At 51.8% G+C, this 25004-nt stretch overlaps 1 protein-coding gene across 5 annotated transcripts in view; it reads right to left on the bottom strand.

The window, feature by feature from the left end:
* The window catches only part of tex2l (testis expressed 2, like), a 158466-nt gene that overhangs the window by 20011 nt on the left and 113451 nt on the right, over positions 1 to 25004 (bottom strand). For 4 of the 5 annotated variants that reach the window (XR_005463485.1, XM_038820283.1, XM_038820282.1 and 1 more), the window contains 3 exons: positions 23706 to 23852; positions 20562 to 20661; positions 4299 to 4431 (listed from right to left, as the gene is read on the bottom strand). Coding sequence is in view for 4 of the 5 variants with exons in the window: in XM_038820283.1 (XP_038676211.1) it covers positions 4299 to 4431; positions 20562 to 20661; positions 23706 to 23852 (380 nt within the window). In the remaining variant the exon portion in view is untranslated. The remainder of the gene's footprint in view (positions 1 to 4298; positions 4432 to 20561; positions 20662 to 23705; positions 23853 to 25004) is intronic. The other variant, XM_038820285.1, reaches the window with a different exon arrangement.

Raw genomic sequence — 25004 nt, 5'->3', positions numbered from 1 at the left:
TTCAGAACCTTCACTTGCCCTAAATATGCTAATCAGACCTTGAGGGGCTTCTTGAAATCACAAAGACACAAGGAACAATGGTCGGAAGAGCTGAACTTCGAGAATGTGGCTGTTTTTAAAGAGCTCCTTCGGAGGACCGTGGGCGAGAAGAACAGGAATGAACTTCCTCTCCAGCACTGCTTAATTCCCAACATTGTGCAGTATCTCCCCACTGACAAATGACAGCTGACAAATGCTTCCTCAACCACTTCCAGCAGCTGCTGCAGCCAGAATCCTCCTTGTCTCTAAGAGACACAGGCTGAGTTTATGTAGCACAGGTTGGCTCTGAGAGCTGTGGGCCTTGCACAAACATGGGCCCCTGCCGGAGTGTGCTGGCACTCTGCAGCGTGCTTACCACTGGGCAACATGGCACCATCACCTCAATTTACATAGATAGAATTTACAGTGCAGAAGGAGGCCATTTGGCCCATCGAGTCTGCACCGGCTCTTGGAAAGAGCACCCTACCCAAGGTCAACACCTCCCCCTATCCCAATAACCCAGTAACCCCACCCAACACTAAGGGCAATTTTGGACACCAAGGGCAATTTATCACGGCCAATCCACCTAACCTGCACATCTTTGGACTGTGGGAGGAAAATGGAGCACCCGGAGGAAACCCACGCACACACGGGGAGGATGTGCAGACTCCGCACAGACAGTGACCCAAGCCGGAATCGAACCTGGGACCCTGGAGCTGTGAAGCCATTGTGCTATCCACAATGCTACCATGCTGCCCAATTTGGTGGACAGGACAAAGTTTTCACGCTGCTTGAATCTTCATGAATGATCACTCATTGTGATCCGTTATCCAATTCCCCCCGCCCCCCCACTTGTCTCTTGATAATGTCATAACATTGGTTTTCCACCTTCATAATCGCCCGGCAGAACCTTTTTCTACAGGCCTCACACATGGCAGGAGACTACCCTCCCTATAAAGTTACACCCATGATGATCAATGTGACAGTCTTCCTGCTAGTAATGTATAGTCAGAAAATTGATCCTCAGAAGTGGAAGTTAAAAAGGTCGCTGTCAGCCACTGATGCCTCATTTTCAAATTCAATTCATCAGGAAATAGGGAGTAAGAAGGCTCATTGGCTTAGAAATTGGTTTGTGCTGGAGGGGAAGGTGGTGGGGGAATCAATCCCTGAACCTGCATAGGACTCAGTTTCAGCAATATTGGACCTCGAGCCTCAGTGACACTGCAGACGGACAGCCCCAGGCAGATTGCTGGAGATGAGGAGAGCACCCGAGCCTCTGCAACTCAGGCAACGAGCCTCATGTAGGTTCTTAAATTAGACCAAAAAAGGAGAAACTGGAGAAGGGTGTGATTGGGAGCATTAGTGCGTAGGGAGAGAGAGAGAGTAATGGTTGGTAGCAATCGGGGAGGGTAGTGGGAGGAGAGTAGAAAGACCATCTTTGCAAAAAGGCAAGCTCTGGATTTGTGATGCTGGAATAAACGTGCAGATTAATTCACATCGGTTTCTATAGCTGACCTGATTTCGCATCTTAAACACAATAATGTTCTGAAAATAAATCGCCTTGATTCCATTAAATCTCTTCATCCAACTTCACAAAGAGGATGTAATTAGAGAATTAAGATGCCGTCATGGAAAAGAGAAAAGCAATATCTAAAAACCAGACTTGGACAATGCTGATTTACTTCTGCTAACTGAGAAATCTCTCATAAAGGTCAAAAGAGTTGTCGAGTCAGCTGAGCAGACTTTCCAAACAGCTCTGTCACGGTAATAAAGGGGAGATTGGAGAAGGGACCCAGTGACATTCAGCTTTCAGCATGGATCGAGGTAAATGACCAGTGATTCAAAGCGAGCCTGCCCAGTTTTAATCATACCACAACATTACCGCAGCTTGACATTCAGATGAAACAAATGGATTGTGTTGGATAGAAATGTACAAGGATTGGGGAAAAGCTTCTACATTGCTGTGCCGCAGTGAATCATAATAATCTTTATTAGTGTCACAAGTAGGCTTATATTAACACTGCAATGAAGTTACAGTGAAAAGCCCCTAGTCGCCACATTCCAGCGCCTGTTCAGGTACATAGAGGGAGAATTCAGAATGTCCAAATTACCTAACAGCACGTCTTTCTGGATTTGTGGGAGGAAACCGGAGCACCCGGAGGAAACCCATGCAGACATGGGGAGAATGTGCAGACTCCGCACAGACAGCGGCCCAAGCTGGGAATCGAACCGGGTCCCTGGTGCTGTGAAGCAACAGTGCTAATCACTGTGCTACTGTTCCCAAAATAATTTAGCAATGACACATGTACTTCTGCCCAATGCAACCATTATTTTACATTTAAAAATAGGAAGAACTCTTAGAACATGCAGTGTAAAAAGACAAGAATTTCCCCATCTCAGAATTGATTTTGTAGGCAGTTTAAACAGCCTTCTGGGTGCTTACCAGATGCAAGAGCTCATATTAGTGTTTACAGCTTTACATTTGGACTAGAATAACACAAGGATCTTGACCCTAAATTCTCAAGTCTGGATTTCACTCTAAGTGTTGGCATGTGGGAACCTCCGCCACCAGCTCTGTTGGACTTCCCAGAGACACATCGTAGAATTGTTAAGGTGCAGAAGGAGGCCATTTGACCCATCGTGTCTGTACCAGCTCTCCAAATGAGCAATACACTTAGCGCTAGTCCCCACCTTCGTCCTGCAACCCACCACATTCTCCCTTTTCAGATAAGTCTAATTCTCTTTTGAAAGCTTTGATTGAACCTATCTCCAATAGACAGTGCATTCCAAACCATAACCATTCACTGTGTGGCAATGTTTTTTTCCGCTATCACTTTTGCTTCCTTTACTAACTAATTCAAATCTGGGTCCATGAGGGAACTTTCCTCAGTACTCTGCACATGCCCCATGCCACTAGGAGTGCAAATAGGTTTTTCACAGGATGTGGACATCACTGGCAGGGGCAGCATTTGTTACCCATCCCTAATTGCCCTAGAACCGAATCCCTTGTTCGGCTATTTCAGAGGGGAACACTATATCTGGAGAAGAGAAATGTTCAAAGAATATGAAAATTAAAAAAAATAAAACAATCTTTTTAATGTCCTGACATAAATTTTTCTCCAGGGTCACACACAGCGGTCTCCTGGAGATTGATCTTAAATTCCTGGCAACTCCAGGCCAATCCTGGAGGGTTGGCGACCCTGGGAAAGGTTATTTACCCTGGGTCTTTTCTTCCTTGAAAAGGGAAATGTGGGAGGGGATGTGACAAGTAAATTTAAGATTGTGGAAAAGATTTGGATCAATTGGATCCAAGTTAGCTGTTCTGCTGTGTGCATAACCCAAGAACGCGGGATCATATTTTCAACTGAAAGCCACAGAGGGAGAATAGGAAATAACACTATTACTGGGAGGATGGTACTTGTGGAACAGATTTTGGAAACAGTTGGAGAAACAAGCAATCTGAATGGTTCTCAGGATGGAACATGGCAGGTTCCTGCCAGAAGATAGGGTGCAGTTATTAGAAATGTGCATACTGGTTAGATACACTGACAGTCTGCTCATGTTACTATCAAATGGCTTGGTGACACAAGAAATGCTCTCTAACCAATGAATAAAACACACAAAAGTACTTATATTTTCGTATCGGTCAAGACTGCCCGATGGCGTACACATGAAATGGGTGCAGGGGATGGGGGCACTTCACCCAACCTAGTGGGAGATTATATAAGAAGCCCTGAGAGAAACCGAGTTCAATTCTCAGATGCATGCTTTTTCATCAGAACCTCTAATGACCTGAAACATTTGAGTGCGGCTTTGTGGATCCACCCGTCACTGGAATCATCCCCGGGATGGATGGGGACGGAAAATTTGGCCAAGCAGCCAAAGGTCCATTGACTTTGGGCAGGAACTTCTGGTCCTGCCCACTGTGGGACTGGAAAATCTCATCCATTAACTCCGTTTCTCTCTTCACAGACTGTGGCCAGAATATTCTGGCCGTTCACAGCGGCAGGACCTTCCGACCCCACTGACGGCACACCTGGCAATGGAAACCCCATTGGCAGTGATAGGACCGGAAGATCCCACAGCTGGCCAATGGCGGACTGCCTCTGCCGCAACAAGACATGTGGCGGGTTACTCAGAAAATCCCACCCTATTTTCAAACATCACATTTTGTAAATCGAATAAGGGTTTTAAATCGCATGATTTAAGTCATCAACATAGCAACTTTGAAGTCCTTGGGTTTTCCACCCAGGAAAGTATAAAATGTAAAGTCTGCTTACCCCTCCGTCCTTGTGCCAGCCAGTCTGAGCCCCTCTGGCACCGATTCCTTTCCCAACTTGCCAAGGTTCATTTTGGTCTCCAGTGTCATCTGCAAAGCCCCGTTGTATACAATCTCCAAATCCACCCACAGCCCTGTGAAAGTACAGAGCCAATGACATGCACAGTCATTCCTTCCCTCAGGACCCCCGAGTCCCTGAGTTTCTTCTATTATAGCAGAACCTTCATGATGCACCCTCCAAATATCCTCCCAAATTAGAGTTGCCAACTCTGGCTGGATGTATTTCTGGACGTTTCATCACTTGACTTTCCTCCTTCAATGGCCTCATCCCTACTGTTGGTTGGCTGATGGGTCCATCCTCATCGACAGGGTACCAACCTCCCATATTCATTGGATTGGAGAGTTTTAACTGTCAATCTTTCCCAAAATGTTTACCACTAGCAAAACAAGAATGTTCAAACAAAATCTAAAAAGATTTTTTGTAAGCCCGTTTGATTTTTTCTCTCTCATGGATTCCTAACATTAATGCCCTGGAGATTCATCTTTAATTCCTAGAGTCTCCAGGACAACCCTGAGGATTTGGCAATCCTAAAATGTTGCCACGTGAGATGTCACCTTATTACCCAGCCTGTTAATGTTTCCATTGTTTCTTAGTCAATAATTAGGAACATCCTTATATTCACCACTTTGCAGATCATACTCATTACTGGGCTGATAGGTAGTTTGGCTTGTTTGCGAGATTTCTGTTCACATGTGAGTTCCACTCAATTTGTAAGCCATTGATTTCAATAAATTAAAATTGGATGTGTTGAATGACACACAAGCAAAGAAATTGAAAAACTTTTGCCTTTGTAACAGTACGTTTACTTTAATGTAACGTTTCTTTTATACCGACCTGTGTCTGTGCTCCATGGGTAAGACCAGGCTCACTATCTGCCAACTCCAAATAGTGCTGGGTGTTGTGATGGAGAACACACTGTCCGCAGAATTCGGTTTAGAATAAGGCCAGTATTTTAAAAAATAAATTTAGAGTACCCAATTATTTTTTTTCCCAATTACGGGGCAATTTAGTGTGGCCAATCCACCTAACCTGCACATCTTTGGGTTGTGGGGGCAAAGCCCACGCAGACACGGGCAGAATGTGCAAATTCCACACGGACAGTGACCCAGGGCCGGGATTCGAACCCAGGTCCTCAGCGCCGCAGTCCCAGTGCTATCCACTGCGCCACATGCCGCCCTGAATAAGGACATGTATAAGCAACAGAAATTTATACATCAAGGGTGCGATTCTCCGCACCCGTGGAAAATCGCGAAATTGTCGTAAAAAACGGACGCGTTTTACGACGGTCGGGAAGGGTCCATTTCCCGACGTATTCACTTCCGGGAAATGGGCTAATAACGCGGCGGCGTCAATCACGTGCGCGATGACGACGGAACATGGTGACGACACGATCACGCCCACGTGACACCGCCCAACGCCGTAAAAAGGCGCAGGCGAGCACAGAATCTGTAGGCCATGATGTCGGAGCCCAGGAGAGCTGCACCTCGTTTTGTGGAGGCCGATGTCGAGACGCTGCTCGATGCTGTCAAGCAGAGGAGGGGTATCATCCAAGAGGGCATCGCCAACCTGCCAGCACGGTACGCCAGGCCTGGCGTGAGGTGGCTGCTGCCGTCAGTGCTGTGGGGCAGACCCCTCGCTCTGCAGAGCAGTGCCGGAAAAAGCTTCATGACCTCACCAGGGCTGCCAGGGTAAGTGCCAAGAAGGTGCCCCCTGGTCACAACCATCCCTCCCCCCCCCACTTTACTTAATCACCCACCTCCCCCCCTGGCACGGGGGGGGGGGGGGGGGGGGTGGAGGGATATTGGGGCAGAGTTATTTGAGGATGGTTCACAAAGTTGTCACAGACCCAGCGCTCTGGCCCCGTGGAGAGATGCAATCTTCTTATGACAACCTGACCCCCAAAACTGTGCCAGTATCTGAACGGACTGCTGATACCTGCCGTATTGTAATGATCTACCTATGTACCCTCCCCCAACAGGCCAAGTCCGCTCACAACAACCGTGAGCGGCACAAGACTGGAGGGGGTTCGCCCAACCTGCACCCCCTCACCACCTTTGAGCAGAGGGCACTGGACCTTGTTGGGGGGTCTGCCACCCGGGATGTCGTGCTATGCGAGGTTGACGGATCTGCAGCAAGTGAGACAACCCTCCTTGACAAACACCCACCCCTCCCCCATCCTCTGTCCCTTCACACACCCTGCCCACTGGGATACCTCCCCCATCCTCTGTCCCTTCACACACCCTGCCCACTGGGATACCTCCCCCATCCTCTGTCCCTTCACACACCCTGCCACTGGGATACCTCCCCCATCCTCTGTCCCTTCACACACCCTGCCCACTGGGATACCTCCCCCATCCTCTGTCCCTTCACACGCTGCCCACTGGGACCGTCCAGCGGCCTGCCGAGCAAATCTAAATAACCCGTCTTATTCTCTTCCCTAGGACGTGATGCCGATCGACCAGGGCCGTCTGGCTGCAGACGGACACAGGCATCTGCCGCCACCTCACCCGGGGCCGCACGACAGAGGGTGCCCGATCAGCGGGGAGTCCCATCCTCCCCAACCCAATCTGCGGATCAGGGCGCCCAGAGGGTGGCGAGAACACAACCCCCGGAAATGGCCAGCGATAACCCTCCGGACTCTGAGCGGCCCCACACCATTGAGGAGGCGCTAAATTGCGACAACATCGGGCTTGCGGCACTGCTATCTCCCACAACATCCATCATCCCAGAGACACACACCCCGGCGGGCCTATTTAGTGATGAGTCTCCTGGGTCACAGTCTGGTTTGCACATCACAGCTGAGCAGGTACAGCAGGTGGAGGTCGGAGCAACCGAGAGCCCGGACTCGCAGAGGCCAGACCAGGCCCAGGATGCAGCTGGCTCCCAGACGTTTTTGGAGTTCCTGGAGTTTCTCAACCCACCCGCACAGCCGAAGCCGCAAGAAACCCAGGGAAACAACGACGGGATGAGGGCTTCCTTCCAGACTCTGCAGACGCTGTTAGAGGAGTCGAACCGCGTCCACGAGCAGGGAGTGGTGCCGCTCATGGCAGAGACCCAGTCCGACACCGCACGGATGGCATCCGCGGTGGAGGCAATGGGTCAGGTGATGCAAGGCATTGGGGTTAATATGCACGCGTCATCCTCGGCCCTGGACAGGGTTGCCCTCTCACAGGCAGCAATGTGCCAGAGCCAAAACGACATTGCCGGCGCCCTGCAGGCCTTGGCCCAATCTCAACAGGTCATTGGCCAGTCGCAGCACGCCATGGCACAGTCACAGCAGTTGATGGCACAGTCACAGCAGTCAGTCGCCGAGAGCATCAACCGCCTGACACATGTGCTGGATGGCGTCGTGCACTCACAGGTTGAGAGTGCACAGTCCCTGGCGGGAATGTCTAACTCCCTGGACTCCGTCTCTGCAAACCTTCGGATCCTGGTGGATACCGTTGCAGGCCTCCAGGACTGGCAGCGCCAGGTGTCGGTGGTGCGACGGGGCACCTCCCCGCTCGCACCTCTGTCCCAAAGTGAGGCCCGGGGCCACCGGGCTCCCCGAGGGACGAGGAGATTTCGGGGAGCCCGGTGGCCCCCGGGCCTCCACCCCCACAACCCCCCCCACCCCCTCTCAGTGTATCCTGCTCCACTTCGACATCACCCTTACCACTGGGTCCAATAATTGTTAACATTAAACGCACTGTTCCACCTTACTTGTAATACCGTGTGATTGTTCCACAGCCACAGGATTTGTGATGGTGACCGAGTGTCGCTGGGGTTGACGAGTGGTGAAACTTCGGTGCCGGGTGTGCAGTCCCTGCCCCTCCCCCCCCCCCCCCAACCCCTCCCACAGCTAGCCCACGCGGGCATGTGATGGAGTGTCAGTGACGATCTCAGCGGCCACCAAGGTGGATGGTTCAGCTATTGCCATGGGTCAGACTCTCTCTAACGATTCTGAGCTCACAGCTCATCGCAGAGCGGGCTGTCATCATTCCACATGGCACTGATCACACACGCTGACACAGCCATCAATGTTGTGCCATACCGTCTGAACCCAGTGGTAAGGGTGATGTCGAAGTGGAGCAGGGTACACTGAGAGGGGGTGGGGGGGGGTTATGGTGGTGGAAGTTGTGTGTTGACCCTCTGCACGACTAGCAATGCAGGTGGTGGTTTGGTGTTCAGCGGGGACGTCACATCCGATGCGTGAACCGTGCTGCCACCAAGGCGTCGCGTGCCCGTCGTCCTTGCCGGGTCTGTCGTGCCGCCTCCTGAATATCACCAGCACCTGGGTCGTGTCTGCGTGCTGCGCCCGCCACTCCACCAGCCTCCTCCTCCTCCCTCTCCTCCTCCTCCTCCTCCTCCTCCTCCTCCTCTGTGCTGGCACCACTGCCACTGGCTTCTCCCTCCGCCTCCTGCAGCAGGTCATCTCCCCTCTGCATCGCGATGTTGTGCAGCGCACAGCAGACCACTACAATGCGAGCGACCCTGTCGGCCTGGTACTGCAGGGCCCCTCCGGAGCGGTCCAGGCACCTGAATCTCATCTTCAGGAGGCCAAGGCAGCGCTCCACCACACCCCTGGTTGCTGCATGGGCCTCGTTGTATCGTGTTTCCGCATTGGTCTGAGGCCCTCCGTATAGGCGTCATCAGCCAAGACCCTCAGCGGATAACCCCTGTCGCCTAGCAACCAGCCCCTCAGCCGGGGGGGGACGTCCCTCAAACATCGCAGGGATGAACGACTGCGCCAGTATGTAGGAGTCATGCACACTCCTTGGGAACCTTGCAGAGACATTCATGATCCTCATGTGGGGGTCGCATACCACCTGGATATTCATGGAGTATGTCCCCCTTCTGTTTGTGAACAACTCCCTGTCCCCTGCAGGCGGGCGCATGGGGACGTGAACACAATCGATTGCCCCCTGCACCCTCGGTATCCCGGCCACGCTGGCAAATCCACGAGCTCGTGAGTCTTGACTTGCTTGGTCCTCGGGAAAGGTGATGTAGATGTCAGCGATGGCATAGAGGGCGTCAGTCACATCCCGGATGCACCTGTGCACCGATGACTGGGAGATCCCGGAGAGGTCCCCGCTCGGAGACTGGAAGGGGCCGGTAGCATAGAAGTTAAGAGCGACCGTCACCTTGATGGCAACCGGGATCGCGTGTCCTCCCCCCGTTCCACGTGGGGCGAGGTGCGCCACGAGGTGACAGATATGTATCACCATCTGCCTACTCAGCCGGAGTCTCCTCCTGCAGATGATGTCCGTCATTGTTAGGAAAGAGACCCGGACACGGTACACCCTCGGCCTTGGTCGTCGCCTCTGGCACCGTGGCTGCACCCTCACTCTCTCCTCTTCCTCTTCCTCCTCCTCCTCCCCATGCTGCTCGACGACTGGCAACTCCTCGGCCCTTCCCTCTGCTGCTGCAGCTGGCCCTGCATCCACTGCGGATTGTGGCTGTGGATGCTGCTGCATCGCCAAATGCAGTGCAGCGGCCCAACCACTGCGCAGAACATAGGCCGTTCTGTTCACAGACATTGTGCTAACCTACAAAAGGGTGGTGGGGCAGAGAAACGGGACATGTTAGACGGAGGTTAGTCTACACTTCGGCAGCCGCCTGCCACGGGATAGCTGTGTGTCCCGGTGGCCTGGTCGTGCTGCTGACACGCGGGCAGCCTAACCCCTGGTCACTTTCTGCATCCAACAGGCAGTAAACTATGTCCTGCTCACGGGTGCGTCAGTGGCCTGTGGCCGTAAGCCACAGGGCAACCAGCGGCCGTGTCCTCGTGACCGGCACACCATGGCATGGTGGCAGACATTTTGTAACCGGGGTTGGACGGCTCACTCGCTCACTCTCTCCCTACCCCCCACTCCCACTCCCACTCCCCCCCTTCATCTCCCCCACCCCCCTCCATCTCCCCCACCCCCCCTCCATCTCCCCCACTGCCCCCTCCATCTCCCCCCCCCAATACTGCCTCCCTCCTCTCCCCCTCCCTGCCCCCTCCATCTCCCCCACCCCCCCCCCTCCATCTCCCCCACTGCCCCCTCCGTCTCCCCCACTCCCCCCCCCATCTCCCCCACCCCTGCCCCCTCCGTCTCCCCCCACTCCCCCTCCATCTCCCCCACTCCCCCCTCCATCTCCCCCACTCCCCCTCCATCTCTCCCACTCCCCCCTCCATCTCTCCCACTCCCCCCCCCCTCTCCCCCACTCCCCCCTCCGTCTCCCCCACTCCCCCCTCCGTCTCCCCCCACTCCCCCTCCGTCTCCCCCACTCCCCCCGCTCTGGACCCCCTCCCGGTCTCAGGGATGCTTTCCCCGTTGTGGCCAGACTCGAGCGGTGCGTTGAGCGGTGCGCTGAGCGGTGCGTTGAGCGGTGCGCTGAGCGGTGCGCTGAGCTGTGCGCTAACCTCCTCGAAGCTGTCGTCAGCCAACACGACTGGTTGACGAACTTGAAAAGCAGGTGTGTTTGACGCCGTGTAAACAGTGCGCGATGACGTTGGGACTTCGGCCCATCCGGGCCGGTGAATAGCGGGGGGGCCAATTTGTAGCGATTCTGGTCGTGTCGGGGGCGTGATGGAGGCGTTTGGCGGGAATGGCGACTCCGAGATTTTGCGGGGTTCGGAGAATAGCGGGAGGGCGTCGGACCAGCGTCGCCGTAAAAATTTGCGACGCCCGCTATTCTCCGACCCGTCGTGAGTGCGGAGAATCGCGCCCCAAGTATTTTAATTCAAAGTGGAATAAAACCACTTCAGCAGAAAGGTCTTTCAAAAGTCAGTACCAGGTGCAAAACTTTAGCTGACCGTGAGGACCGTTAAGCCACCCGAGACAAATGCAGGGATCCGGAAGATCCATGAAATGACAGCCCATAAATTCTTCAAATTACCTTCCTGCAATTATAACCACAAGCTAGAGGGTGGGAAGGTATATTAGAGATAATTAAACAAACTTCCTTCTTAGACATATAGGCCGGGGTTCTCCCTGCTGGGGATTCACGGCGGCGGGAGAACCGGCGCCAACCACTCCAGTGTCAAAACAGCCCCCGAAATTCTCCGCACTTTCGGGGGCTAGGTGGACGGTGGAGGGGTTGTCTCCGCTCCAGCCGGCGGCTGGAGTATGCGAGTTCGTGCATACACAGACCGGCCGGCGTATTTTGGTGCATGCGCGGGGGGTTCTCTTCTCCACGCCGGCCATGGCGGAGCTCTACAGGGGCCAGAGTGGAAGGAAGAAATGCCCCCACGGAACAGGCCCGCCCGCAGATCGGTGGGCCCCGATCGCCAGCCAGGCCACCGTGGGGGTCGGATCCCCCTGCGACCCCCGAGGACTGCCCTCGCCGAATTACCTGCCAGGTCCCGCTGGTACGTGAGTTGAGTGAGTCACACCGGTGGCACTGGCCAAAAACGGACGGCTGCTTGACCCATCAGGGCCTGGTGAATTGTCGGGGGAGGCGCCAGTGTGAACCCTGCCCCCGCCTGAAAAACGGTGCCAGAGAATACGGCAGCCGGCGTCGGGATGGGATTCGCGCCGCCCCCCCAGAGATTCTCCGACCCGGCGGGGGGTCAGAAAATCCCGCCCATAAACCTTGACACTTAAGATAATGCCATTTGGAATATTGGCTATCTTGACATCTATATACTTAAGAATCTTGACACATTGAAAATAGACAAAAATAGAAATGTGTCTCAAACAACTCATGTCCGACCGACATTCAAGCAGCCACTAAGATCATGAAATCACATTTTGTTGATAAACCACAAACCTGGCCATGTGGCTGCAGGAAATTGCCCAGTAGGGGAGATAAGGCACAGGAAAGGCCATACACTAAATAGAGAGAAATATGTATAAAAGATAGGCAGATTGGCAAAATCATCACTCACTCTCTCTCTCTCCTGCTAAGAGTGCAGTCAAAATTCTGTTCCTCTGCCTGCTTCGTCAAACAAAGACCTTTGTGGTTTTTGTAACTATGTTTCATTAAACTTCTTGGAAATGTATTAGAAATTGATATGAGATACTTTAGAATTTTCCATGTTTAGATATATCCTTCTCTTAGAGAAATTAGTTTGTCTGCAGATAACAAACAATTTTTAACTGATTTATATTTTTAACAGATAACAAAGGACTGTTAATTCATATTTTTAACTCTGCAATTCTGTATGTATCAATTGAGAGTATCTTATAATAAAATACTATTAGAAATTAAATGTGCAGTCTTACTCTCTATAAGTTTTAGATCCTGGATGCTCATTTAGGAAGTCTTAAATGACAAGGATCCATGACTGAGAGGTAGAGGGTTTATTCATGAGTGACGTATTTGAACATTGCCCATTAAAAAGTTACTGAAATCCTGTTCAACTGTTTGAGACACAGAAACGTAACCTTCCCCTCGTGAAAGCTATTCAGAGTCTTAACAGAGAAACACATTTCCCTCTTTTGGTGGCTTAGCCTGATATAGACTTGTAAGATAGTCCCTTCGGATCCGGAATACCTAAACCGCTCACAGAGTTATCGCCACTAACTTTGCTGTAACATGAAAGAGGTTAACCGTGAGTATCCAACCATTGAGCTCACGTATCTCCAGGCACCTCATACAATAGATAATCTAACCATCTCCCCATGACATTCAATGGCATTACCATCGCTGAATCCCACACTACCACATCCTGGGGATTACCATTGACCAGAAATTGAACTGAACTAGACATATAAATAATGTGGCTACAAGATTAAGTCAGACTCTGGAGTGAGTAACCTCACTTCCTGACACCAAGGCTCCTTCAACAGCACCTTCAAAACCTATATCCTCTATCACCTAGAAGGACAAGGGCAGCAGACACATGGGAAATCCACCACCTGCAAATTTCACTCCAAGCCACACACCATCCTGACTTGGAACTATATTGCTGTTCCTTCACTGTCACTGGGTCGAATTAGAGCTTCCTCCCTAACAGCACAGTGGGTGTACCTACACCACATGGACTGCAATGGTTAAAGAAGATAGCTCACTGTAGTATTGTGTGAAGCAAATAATGGCATGATGGGAAAACTAGTCAAGTCTTCTTGGTACAAGTGAATTTAAACTGATTTTCATATAACCTAAGGCCCAGAATACAGAGACAGCCGAGGTCAGCATGTCTTGGGAACTGGGTGACTCTGAGAGTCTAGATAAGGCTTGGAGCTAGAAGTAGTCTTTATACATAACAAGCTGAACAACTGTCTCTTTCTGTATGTAAACAACTTCTTCCCTTTCTTAAAACAAAGACAAGATAATGATATGAAACTCAAGTCCCCTAAAGGTCCGCAAGGTGACGCCATTGTAACGATTATTACTTATGTTTTACTTTCAATCAAATTCCTGACCAAGCTGTATTCATGTTATCTTGATCCTATAATGTATAAGAATCGCCTTCTTTTCTGTACTATCGCAGACTTGGGACGGACTCCGCAGTTTGTAATTGACTGCCTTCCGACTTTCCAAGTATCAGCCAATTTCTGCTAGCAGTTCTAATTAGTGAATAAAGTTCAGTTTTGCTTATCTAATGAATGCTGTTTGAATTTCTCTATCACAGTCAAGACGCGGGGAAAATATAAAATACAACATCACCACCACCTTCTCAAGGACAATTAGGGATGGGCAACAAATGCTGGTTTAGCCAGCGACACCCACATCCTCTGAAAGAACATATTTAAAAATACATAGTGACCTGGATTTACCACTCCCTGGCCAGTGATTTTCTCCCTCTCCATTCTTCCATCAATAAATTCATTCATAATATGATGAAATAAACTGAGACAAAACCAGGGCGATTCTGCTTCTACAGTGCAACTGGATCACAGATGAAAGGAACCTGTGGCTGATCTGTAGAGGCAGATTAATCTTTTGTCTAATCCAGATAAGTACAAATAAATGTATATGTGGGAACTGTGGATAAAAGCAGTCCATTTTCATCATAGATTACACTGAACCAAACTGAAATCTCCTCAATGAAAATAATCTGATATTTGATGCAGATTTGGAAATGTTGCATATTTAAATCGAACACTTCAGGCGAGGCAGCCACATTTCTCAGGCTGGCATAGGAGTAAGGGGAAACTAACCTGTGAGAACGCACATTTGCATGGCGGTATCGATACTGGAAAGCATGCGTTTCTTGCCAACACTGCACATGCAATATGTTTCCTCTTTTAACGCAGACCTGGAACCAAAGCTTCTGAATCTGAAGTGGGTGAGGGGGCTGGGGGAGGTGGAAATGGGACAGGGGGGATTGGGTGGTAGTGGAGAGGAGTCAGGGGGAGGTGAGAGAAGGGGCAGGGGGAGTTGGGCAGTAATGGGCAAGAGGGCAGGGGAGCTGGGTGGTAGTGGGCCCAGAGGCTTTAGGCTGTAGTGGCATGTGGGCAGGGGAAGTTGGGTGGAAGTGGCAGATGGGGCAGGGGGATGTGGGAGAGGAGGCAGGAGGAGTTGGGCAGTAGTGGGCGAGAGGGCGTGGTGCTGGGTGGTAGTGAGCCAGGAGGCTTTGGGCAGTAGTGGCTAGTGGGCAGAGGGAGTTGGATGGAAGTGGGAGATGGGGCAGATGGAGTTAGGTGGTGGCGGCAAGGAGGCAGGGGGAGTTAGGCGGTAGTGGGTGAGGGGCAGGGGGGTTGGGTGGTAATGGGAGAGGGGAAGCTAGGTGGTAGTGTGTGAGGGAGCAGGGGGAGTTGGGCAGTAGTGGGTGAGAAGGTAGGGAGGGCTAGGCGGTAGTGGGAGAGGGGCAGGGGGTTGGGTGGTAATGGTGAGGGGGCAAGGGGTAGTTGGGTGGTAGTGGGTAGTGTGGTGATATGCATCACTGTAAGTACACAAGGGGTTAATGTAAATACACTTAGACTAGATAGACACTCAGTGAGTACACAGGGTTGATTTGAAACACATCACACCCACCACGTGGATTGTAGCAGACTGGTTCATCAGCCTGAGTAGCTATAGGAGGATTAACAGGAGAGTAGAATCTAAGTAGGAGAATTGTTAACAACTTAATAAATGTGTTGAAGCTATCTCCAAGGCTGAACCTTCCTTTGTCAGAGTGCACATCAAGGAAGCAGCTTATGCTACTTCAAGAGCATAACAAAACAGTGAGAGGGCAGGGGGAGATGGACGGTAGTGGGTGAGGGGACAGGGGTAAAGTTGGGCGGTAGTGGGAGATGGGGCAGGGGGCTTTGAGCGGTAGTGGCAAAGGGGAAGGGGGAGTTGGGTGGTAGTGGGTGAGAGGGCAGGGGGAGATGGACGGTAGTGGGTGAGGGGACAGGGGGACTTGGGCAGTAGTGGGAGAGGGGGCTTTGAGAGGTAGTGGCGAGAGGGCAGAAGAGTTTGGTGGTAATGGGAGATGGGGCAGGGGGAGTTGGGCTGGAGTGGGTGAGAAGATAGGGAGGGCTAGGCGGTAGTGGGAGAGGGGTGGGGGAGTTGGGTGGTAGTGGCGAGGGGGCAGGTAGGAGTTGGCGGTCGTGGCGAGGGGACAGGGGGAAAGTTGGGCGGTAGTGGGAGATGGGGCAGGGGGCTTTGAGCGGTAGTGGCAAGAGGGCAGGAGAGTTGGGCAGTAGTGGCGAGGGCGAAGGGGGAGTTGGGCAATAGTGGGTGAGAGGGCAGGGGAGATGGATGGTAGTGGGCGAGGGGGCAGGGGGAGTTGGGTGGTGGCGGGCGAGGGGGCAGGGGGAGTTGGGTGGTGGTGGGCGAGGGGGCAGGGGGAGTTGGGTGGTGGTGGGCGAGGGGGCAGGAGGAGTTGGGTGATAGTGGGTGAGGGAGCAGGGGGAGTTGGGTGGTGGTGGGCGAGGGGGCAGGGGGAGTTGGGTGGTGGTGGGCGAGGGGGCAGGGGGAGTTGGGTGGTGGTGGGCGAGGGGGCAGGGGGAGTTGGGTGATAGTGGGTGAGGGGGCAGGAGGAGTTGGGTGATAGTGGGTGAGGGGGCAGGTGACTGCCCAATTCACCAAACAAGCATACCTTTCAGGATTTGTGGGAGAAAACCGGAGTGCTTGGAGGAAACCCACACAGGCATGGGGAGAACGTGCAGACTCCACACGGATAGTGACCTGGAGCCGGGATTGAACCCGGGTCCTCGGTGCTGTGAGGCAGCAGTGCTATCCAGCACTGTAGGGATTCTATCGATTCTTCTTAAACATTCTTGTTTTAATGGTCTTCAAGGTCAAGGGGCGGAATTCTCCGCTCCCCATGCCAGGTGGGAGAATCGCGGGAGCGCCGGGTGACTCATGACACGCCCCCCCCTAGCGCCCTCCGCGATTCTCCCACCCCCCGCTCGGAAGAATCGCCGCTCGCCGTTTTTCACGGCGACCGGCGATTCTCTGGCCCGGATGGGCCGAGTGGCCTGCCGTCCGCGACCGGTTCACGACGGCGGCAACCACACCTAGTCGCTGCCGTCGTGAACATGGGCGCCAAATGCTCGTTTGAAGCTTGTGGGGGGCGGAGAGGGGAGTGAGCACCACGGCCGTGCTCGGGAGGGGACTGGCCCGCAATCGGTGCCCACCGATCGTCGGGCCGGCGTCTCAAAGCGACGCACTCTTTCTCCTCCGCCGCCCCGCAAGATCAAACCGCCACGTCTTGCGGGGCAGCGGAGGGGAAGACGGCAACCGCGCATGTGCGGGTTGGGGCCGGACCAACCTGCGCATCCGCGGCTGACGTCACTTAGGCGCCGCCGTCGCGTCATTCTCGGCGCGCCGCTTTGACGCAAGCGTCATGGCCCGGCGGCCGAAAGTTACGGAGCGCCGCTCCTAGCCCCCCGGGTGGGGGTGAATAAGGTGAGAGGAGCGGCCTCCGAGGCCGTTGTGAAACTCGGACGAGGTCACAACGGCCTTCCCGATTTTACGCGGGAGCGGAGAATTCCGCCCAAGATCTGCACATTAAACAAACCTGAACATTTTGCATTGATTCCGAAATGTTCAGTTCGGCCTTCACTTTCTATTCGACTAACACAGCTCAATTACAGGTGAATGGCTTGTTTGAGTCCCATTCTCACAGCTTCTCAATGGACTGAATAAAATTTTAGAAAATTTACTAAGTGGTATCTACGAATGAAATATTCTTTAATGGTAAAATATAAATAAATCTTCCAAATTGAGAGCATTTAAGGGGGGGACATTGCTACACTTAAAACCATTGTATAGCATTTGAATCCTACTGGACGGGCACATTCCACAATTACATTTCTTTTTCTTTCTCTCTTCCTCGTCAATTATTTATGCGGAAGGTGGAACTCCTTTTTTGTTTTTGGCCATTTGAGAGACTAAAAAGCGACCAAGCCGGTAGGGAAACTGTCCCAGCTCAGTCTGACCCTGCATTCACTCAACACCTACACATGTGCTCTTTCAAGCAGGGGTTACTGTCTTCAATCTGGATTTGGGAATCCCAAGCAGATCTATTTCCACTTTCTTATTCCCCAGTCATATAGAGGCTAAATTAAGGGGCATCGTCAGTGTCTCGGCTGAGATCAGCTAAACAGGAGATGTGTACAGGTCAAGGCTGTGGATCTGGAGCAAGATTAGTGGAGTTCTACCTCAGCAAAGCTGGCGCCGCACTTGACCAATTCAGGATACTTTCAATTGATACATACAGAATTGCAGGGTTAAGGGGCTAGCACCGGCGCCACTTTTAACACAAGTGATTCCAATGAGAAATGGTTTTTGCCGGATTCGGGATTGAGACTCAGAGGCTGACTTCACTCCCCACACACACCCATCCCAGCCAACAAGTTGGCAGCAAGGCGCGCAGCACCGAGATTTTCCGATGTGGAATTGGAGACCTTGCTGGACACTGTGCAGGGGAGCGGGCGACCCTGTATCCCGGCCTGGGAAGGGGATTGCCAGCTGCCACCATTCACCAGGCCTGGGCGCAGGTGGCAGAGGTCATCAGCACCGTGCACATTACCATCTGGACCGGCCTGCAGTGCTGAAAGAAACTGCACGACCTCCTCAGGGAGGCCAGGGTGAGTGGGCAGCACTGTCCCCTGACACCAATCCCATCCCACACACCATAATCCCCTCTCCCCCCCAACCTGGAGGGCGGCATAATCCCCATCCTGCACCACATGCCGGCTCCCATCCCGACTGCCATGGCTGGGTGCCTTGGCCACTGAAGCCACCAGCTACTCACTCCCTGGGCTGCATGTGCCTGACTGTCTAATACTGTGTGTTTTCCATTTCTCCCCCCCCCCCCACCCCCACCACCAGGTGAAGGCCGTACACCACCGCCGAGAGCGGGAGAACAGTGGAGGGGGACCACCAGACCTGCGGCCCTTCACTACAGCAGAACAGAGGGTACTGGATGTCGTTGGAGGGTCCGAGGAAAGGGCAGTCACTGGGGTGGAGGTTGGTATCGGGTGAGGAAGTGAGACCCCGCTGAGTTGCGGTTCTCCTTGGCACGTGTGTCACCCCTCCTGCCCCCCCCCCCCCCCACCACCACTGCCACCACCCTTCCACCCACCCCCACCCCACAACCGCCGCATACCATCGGCATCACCACCCCCACCCCCACACTTTAGTGAAGAGGCTCCTGGGGCACTATCTGGTGCGCACCATACACATGCTTCAGTACAGCAGGTGGAGGTAGGAACTCCAGAGGGGGTGGAAAGTTGGAGGACAGGCTGACCCCAGGGACTTGCTGCCATCCAGATAGGTCTCCAGCTTCTGGAACAGATGGTCCCATCGACTGTGGAGATGCAGTTGCAGAGCCAGGGACTACCATGAGGGGTTGTCGGTGAGCATCCAGCACCTGCAGGTGCAATTGGAGGAGTCGAACCACATGCAGAAGCAGGAGGTGGTGCTGACCACGTGTGCCGCACAGGCCAACACCGCACGGATGGTGTCCGCGGAGGAGGCTTTGGGGGCAGGGTGCGGTGGGATGTGGTGATCATGCCCCGAATAGTCCCCACCCTTAGCCCGACCTAGTCGGTGAATCTGGAGGCGATTACAGTATCCTGTGTGCATTGGCTCAGGTGCACATGTTGTGCGGAGGCCTATATGGTGCTTACCAGATAGTGCCCCAGGAGCCTCTTCACTAAAGTGTGGGTGTGGGGGTGGTGGAGGGGATGGTGTGGGGCCGGTTGTGGGGTGGGGGTGGGTAGGGGTGGTGGTGGGGGGGGAGGGGGAGGGCAGGAGGGGAAACACACGTGCCATGGGGAACTGCAAATCAGCGGGGTCTCACTTCCTCATCCGATACCAACCTCCACCTTGGCGACTGCCCTTTCCTCGGACCCTCCAACGACGTCCAGTACCCTCTGTTCTGCTGTAGTGAAGTGCCTGCCTGGGCGCCATGTCCTGCCCATCCTCACCCTCCCCTGCATTCTCCTCGTCGGACGAGGGCTGGCGTTCATCCTCTTCCTCCAGCATGCCCCCCCCCCCCCTTTCGGTTTGCGACGAGCGGCCTGTCATCATCCGGTGCTGATAGGGCGACATGCATTCCATTGATCACTTCCTGGACCCGGGGCATTCCGACGATGGCTCGGTCCACATGGAAATGGATGTAGTGTGCGTTTACAGTGCGAGGTGGAACGTATTGATGCCGCTGTCGAGGCACCGGAGAATTGCGATTTGGCGTGAACCCGGCACTGGCCACGATTTCGGCGTCAAGACCGATTCTCCGCCCAATCGCCTCCCCGATTTCGGTGTTAGCCGACGGAGAATCCCGCCGGTGACATTCTAAGCTGAGCGACAGCTGGAAGTTGACATGGCTCATACGGCAGGGTAGTGTGTGCCCACCCCTCTGTGTGTGTGTGTGTGTGTGTGTTGTGTGTTGTGTGTTGTGTGTGTGTGTTGTGTGTTGTGTGTTGTGTGTGTGTGTGTGTGTGTGCCAGGAGGGGCCACAGGTCTCCTTGGAATCCTACAAGCTCAGCTATGTTAATACAAATTCCTCTCACTAATCTTCAAACGTATTCATCAGATCCTTCACAATCATGAAAGAACAGCCAAAAGTACAGGAGCACATGAGCTACGCAGAGACACAAAGTTGGAGAACCCAGATGGTAAGTCACCGAATATACCAGTGCTGCAAACGTCAGGTTCCTGCCCTGACAGAATAATAACAATTATTTCCTGCAGTTGGCTGCAACATGGAGGAAATGAGTTCAATTTTTGATTTGGTTCATAAGCAAAACATTGAAATATTCAGCACTCCAGTTCTGTTCCCTCACATGATCGAGCAGTGATGAGAAACATGCTGCCCACTGCAAATTGTGAGTAGCTTGAAGCACACACCTTTTTGATTGACAGATGGGCTGGAAGCACGGACGACCACAGGTAGCAATGTCCCCATGTCCAACTCTGTGAGGGTGAGCTCGTTCATAAAGTATGGCAGCTAAAACAAGACAGAAAGCTGAGATACAGATGCTTATTAGCTCTTATGCCTTCTTTCAATAACATTAGACATAATTGATATGCCATAGCCCCAGATCCCATAAATTTTTAATTTATCATCAACAACAATTTGCATTTTTATGGAGGGTTAAATGCACCAAGCCGCTACACAGGGACATTCGCCGGGATTTCCAGGTCCCACCACTGGTGGGCATCGTCACAGGTGGGTCGGGATAAATGTTCCCCACCCCGTCCGCCACAATGCCCACTGGTGTTGGGATAATCCTGCCCATTGTCAGACAGACGTTGACACTCAGCTACATATAGATATCAGGGTAAGTGACTTAAAACTTGGCCAAAGAGGTAGGTTTTAAAGAATATCGTAAAGAAGGCGAGAGAGGTGATGAGGTTGACAAAGGAATCCCGGAGCCTAGAGCTGAGGCAGCTGAAGGATGGCAGCCAAGGGTGGGATAAAAGGAAGTGCGGAATGTACAAGTGAACAGAATTTCAGGATCCCAGATATCTTGGAAGATGGTCAGGTTGGAAGAGATTTTGGAGATCGGGTAGGGGGGCTGGTGTGAGGCCATGGGGAGATTTGAAAAAATGGAATGAGAATTTTTAATTCATGGCAGTGCTGGGACAAGGGAACTGAATGAACACAGGAATAGAAATGACAATTGCAGTCATATACACCACTTCATCATGGCATGGTGCACTGGGAGTGAACAATAAATATCACCTTTCTTCTGTCCGAGTTCAAAGTGTTGGATTAGACTGGGACAATAGAGTCTTTGAACATGCTCAGGAGAGTGGACATTTTGCACTGGAAGAATATTTCTTGCAGTTTGTTTGCATGGTTGGGCTGGCGATAAAGGCTGTACTGAACTCAGAACACTGAGTAACCGAGGAGCAATTATGAGACAGCGGACTGATTGAAGAATGCAAATGAAGCAATAAATTGCAAAGTGAGACTTCAGCAGTTTTTAACTTGAGTCTGAACCTCAAGCAAAATCACACCTTTAAAATTACTCCCATGCTTCTGTTATTTATATATATCTTTTCGAGAGTTACAAGTGTCACGACAGTAAAAAAACTCTTGCATTTAACATGGATGAAGTAGGACAACATCTTCAATAATGGATTAATGAATGTGAGAGAATCACAGCGAGCTTATTGTGTGGAAAATAATATGCTGTATGTCTGATTTACAAAGTTGTATAGCATTCGGAAGTGCCAATCACAGGATGAAGCATTCCAAATTTATATGGTTTCCTTAACTCTTCCTCGTCATCTTTTTCTGAAGGCGTTTATTCCTCATTGGGATACTTTTCCTTTTTAAAAAATATACATTTAAAGTACCCAATTCATTTTTTTTTCCAATTAAGGGGCAATTTAGCGTGGCCAATCCACCTAACCTGCACATCTTTGGGTTGTGGGGGTGAAACCCACACAGACACGGGGAGAATGTACAAATTCAACATGGACAGTGACCCAGAGCCGAGATCGAATGCGGGTCCTCGGCGCCGTAGGCAGCAGTGCTAACCACTGCGTTGCCATGCTACCCCCTGGGATACTTTTCCAAGAGTATAACGAGGCGTCACCTCAGGGGCAGTGTTTCACTAGCCATTGTACATCTACTAACCTTGACGGTGAGCACTGCTAAACTATTTGACCATGAGCAGCATTACTCTTAAGCCCACTCTATCCTCTGTACATATATGTTTACCATCAAGCTATAAGCCTCTGGTGACAGACTAGCAAACTGTTCCAGGCAAAACTAGCTATGGAAAAAGGCAAAAGGCTGCCTCAGTGCACCACCAGATGGGGGAAGAATCATAGAATCCCGACACTGCAGAAGGAGGCCATTCGGCCCATTGTGTCTGCACAGCCCTCCAAAAGTGCACCCTATCTAGGCCCAATCCCCGCCCTATCCCTGTAACCCCATTCAACCTTTGGACACTAAGGGGTAATGTAGCATGGCCAATCCACCTAACCTGCACATCTTTGGACTGTGGGACGAAACCGGAGCACCTGGAGGAAACCCACGCAGACACAGGGAGAATGTGCAAACTCTACAAAGTCACCTGAAGTCGGGAATCAAACCCGGGTCCTTGGTGTTGTGAAGTAACAGTACTAACCACTGTGCCACTGAGCTGCCCCAGTTAGAGAATTAGAATAATATCAACCAGGGTTCGGGAGGTCTCCTGGATTTGTTTTGAGTGTCTACTTTGGATTAACGAGGGATTTACCCCCTCCTCAATATTAAAGAACAAAGAACAAAGAAAAGTACAGCACAGGAACAGGCCCTTCGGCCCTCCAAGCCTGCACCGACCATGCTGCCCGTCTAAACTAAAATCTTCTACACTTCCGGGGTCCATATTCCTCTATTCCCATCCTATTCATGTATTTGTCAAGATGCCCCTTAAACGTCCCTATTGGCCCTGCTGCCACCACCTCCTCCAGCAGCGGGTTCCAGGCACCCACTACCCTCTGTGTAAAAAACTTACCTCGTACATCTCCTCTAAACCTTGCCCCTTGCACCTTAAACCTATGCCCCCCAGTAATTGACCCCTCTACCCTGGGAAAAAGTCTTTGACTATCCACTCTGTTATCCTGGGTTATTATCTGTTTTCTTTACCTCCCCAGAAGATGGTTGTTAGATGGGACGGGAACTCTTTGCACTGCGCTGCACAAGGTTCTGCTGCTGGATGAGATGGGGTTTTCCCCTGAACATTATTTAAAAAAAAATTTTTTTTTTAATATAAATTTAGATTACCCAATTATTTTTTCTATTAAGGGGCAATTTAGAGTGGCCAATCCACCTACTCTGCACATTTTTGGGTTGTGGGGGCGAAACCCACGCAGACAGGGGGAGAATGTGCAAACTCCACACGGACAGAGACCCAGAGCCGGGATCGAACCTGGGACCTCAGTGCCGTGAGGCTAACCACTAGGCCACCATGCTGCCCACCCCTGAACATTATTGCCCATATGTTTGTATCATCTTTCCTGAATGGAACAATTCTGAACATTTGTTCAGGTCACCTTGATTTTACTCAGCTTCTTCTGAACTTTGCAGGCAACTTGATCCGCCCAGTACTTTTCCCGCAAGAAGTCCCAGAAGATCCGGCCAACCACTGCATTTATCCAGGACACTTCAGTTTCCGTACTGACTCGGTCATCACCAGGCATCTGGAAGACAGGGAGAAAGTACAGACGTCAAACAGGAACTTGTCAAATAGGATTAACCAGACCATACAAGCAGAAGAATTCTGAGGACAGTACAAACAGAATGGCTTGTTTGTGAGTGAATTGACCATTATGTACAGCAGTCTGGTTTATCACTAAAGGACAGTTGGCAAAGAGTAGCTTAAAACTGAGGTAGGGAGGTGGGGAACTGGGAGGATATTAACTCGTTGACCCAGCAGAAACTGGGCATGGGGCTCAGGTGAACTGGAGTGGGAGACTTACCCACTGGTCTCCATTTTGATTTTGCTAACCGCCATTTTAGATTGCGTGCACCAAGGGCACCCACACAAAGCAGCAGGACCCTTGTTTCAATATGCAAATCAGTTCCGGATTACGTAACTGGGAACCGACTGCAATGTTAACCCCAGGCCTGCACCGGGAAGATCCTTGTTTCTTCCTCGTCTGTTAAACCTGCCAGGTATTATTTCTTTTTCTTTGATGTAAACGTATCAGTCGTCGATAAGAATTGATGAAACAATATTGCAATTTTTAAATTTGACAATAAGGACACATATGGATAAAATAAACTCAGAAGCTAAATAAAGCACATCCGGGTCGGGTAACCTCATTGGCCGACGGCGAATTTGTGAAACGCCATTGGGCCAAGAATTGGTTCCAAAGCCAAAATCGCGGCACGCCAAATCACAATTCTCCATCACCTCGACAGCGGCTTCGATGCGTTCCGGAACGCACATAGAGTAAACATCATTTGCATGTCATTAGTGGGTCCGACCCAGTATTCTCATGGGCCTCCGCAATGCTCCACCTCCGATGGGCCGAGTTTTCGACGGCGAGGTTCACTTGTGCTTTTAACAATTATGAAACTGGCATCATGGCTGATGAGAGAGAGAGTAAAGGTATGACACAAAGAGGCACGACTGTGGGCTGCCGGGTCGGACACTGGCTAGGCTAGCTAGGGTGGGGGACCCTGCTGGGGGAAAGGAGGAAAAGGGCCGAGTGGCCGGGGTGACCCCCCACGGGACTAGGGCGGTATCCAGTCACGGACCGCCATTACCACAGCCTGCAAGGCAGCCATCTTTCTGCACACTCCCCTGGTTCTGCAGAGTGCCCTCATCCCCCCACCTCAAAATACCC

Source organism: Scyliorhinus canicula, chromosome 15, assembly GCF_902713615.1.
Source record: "Scyliorhinus canicula chromosome 15, sScyCan1.1, whole genome shotgun sequence".
Classification (NCBI taxonomy): domain Eukaryota; kingdom Metazoa; phylum Chordata; class Chondrichthyes; order Carcharhiniformes; family Scyliorhinidae; genus Scyliorhinus; species Scyliorhinus canicula.
Note: the sequence above shows the minus strand (reverse complement) of the source record. Positions and strands in the feature narration are given on the sequence as shown.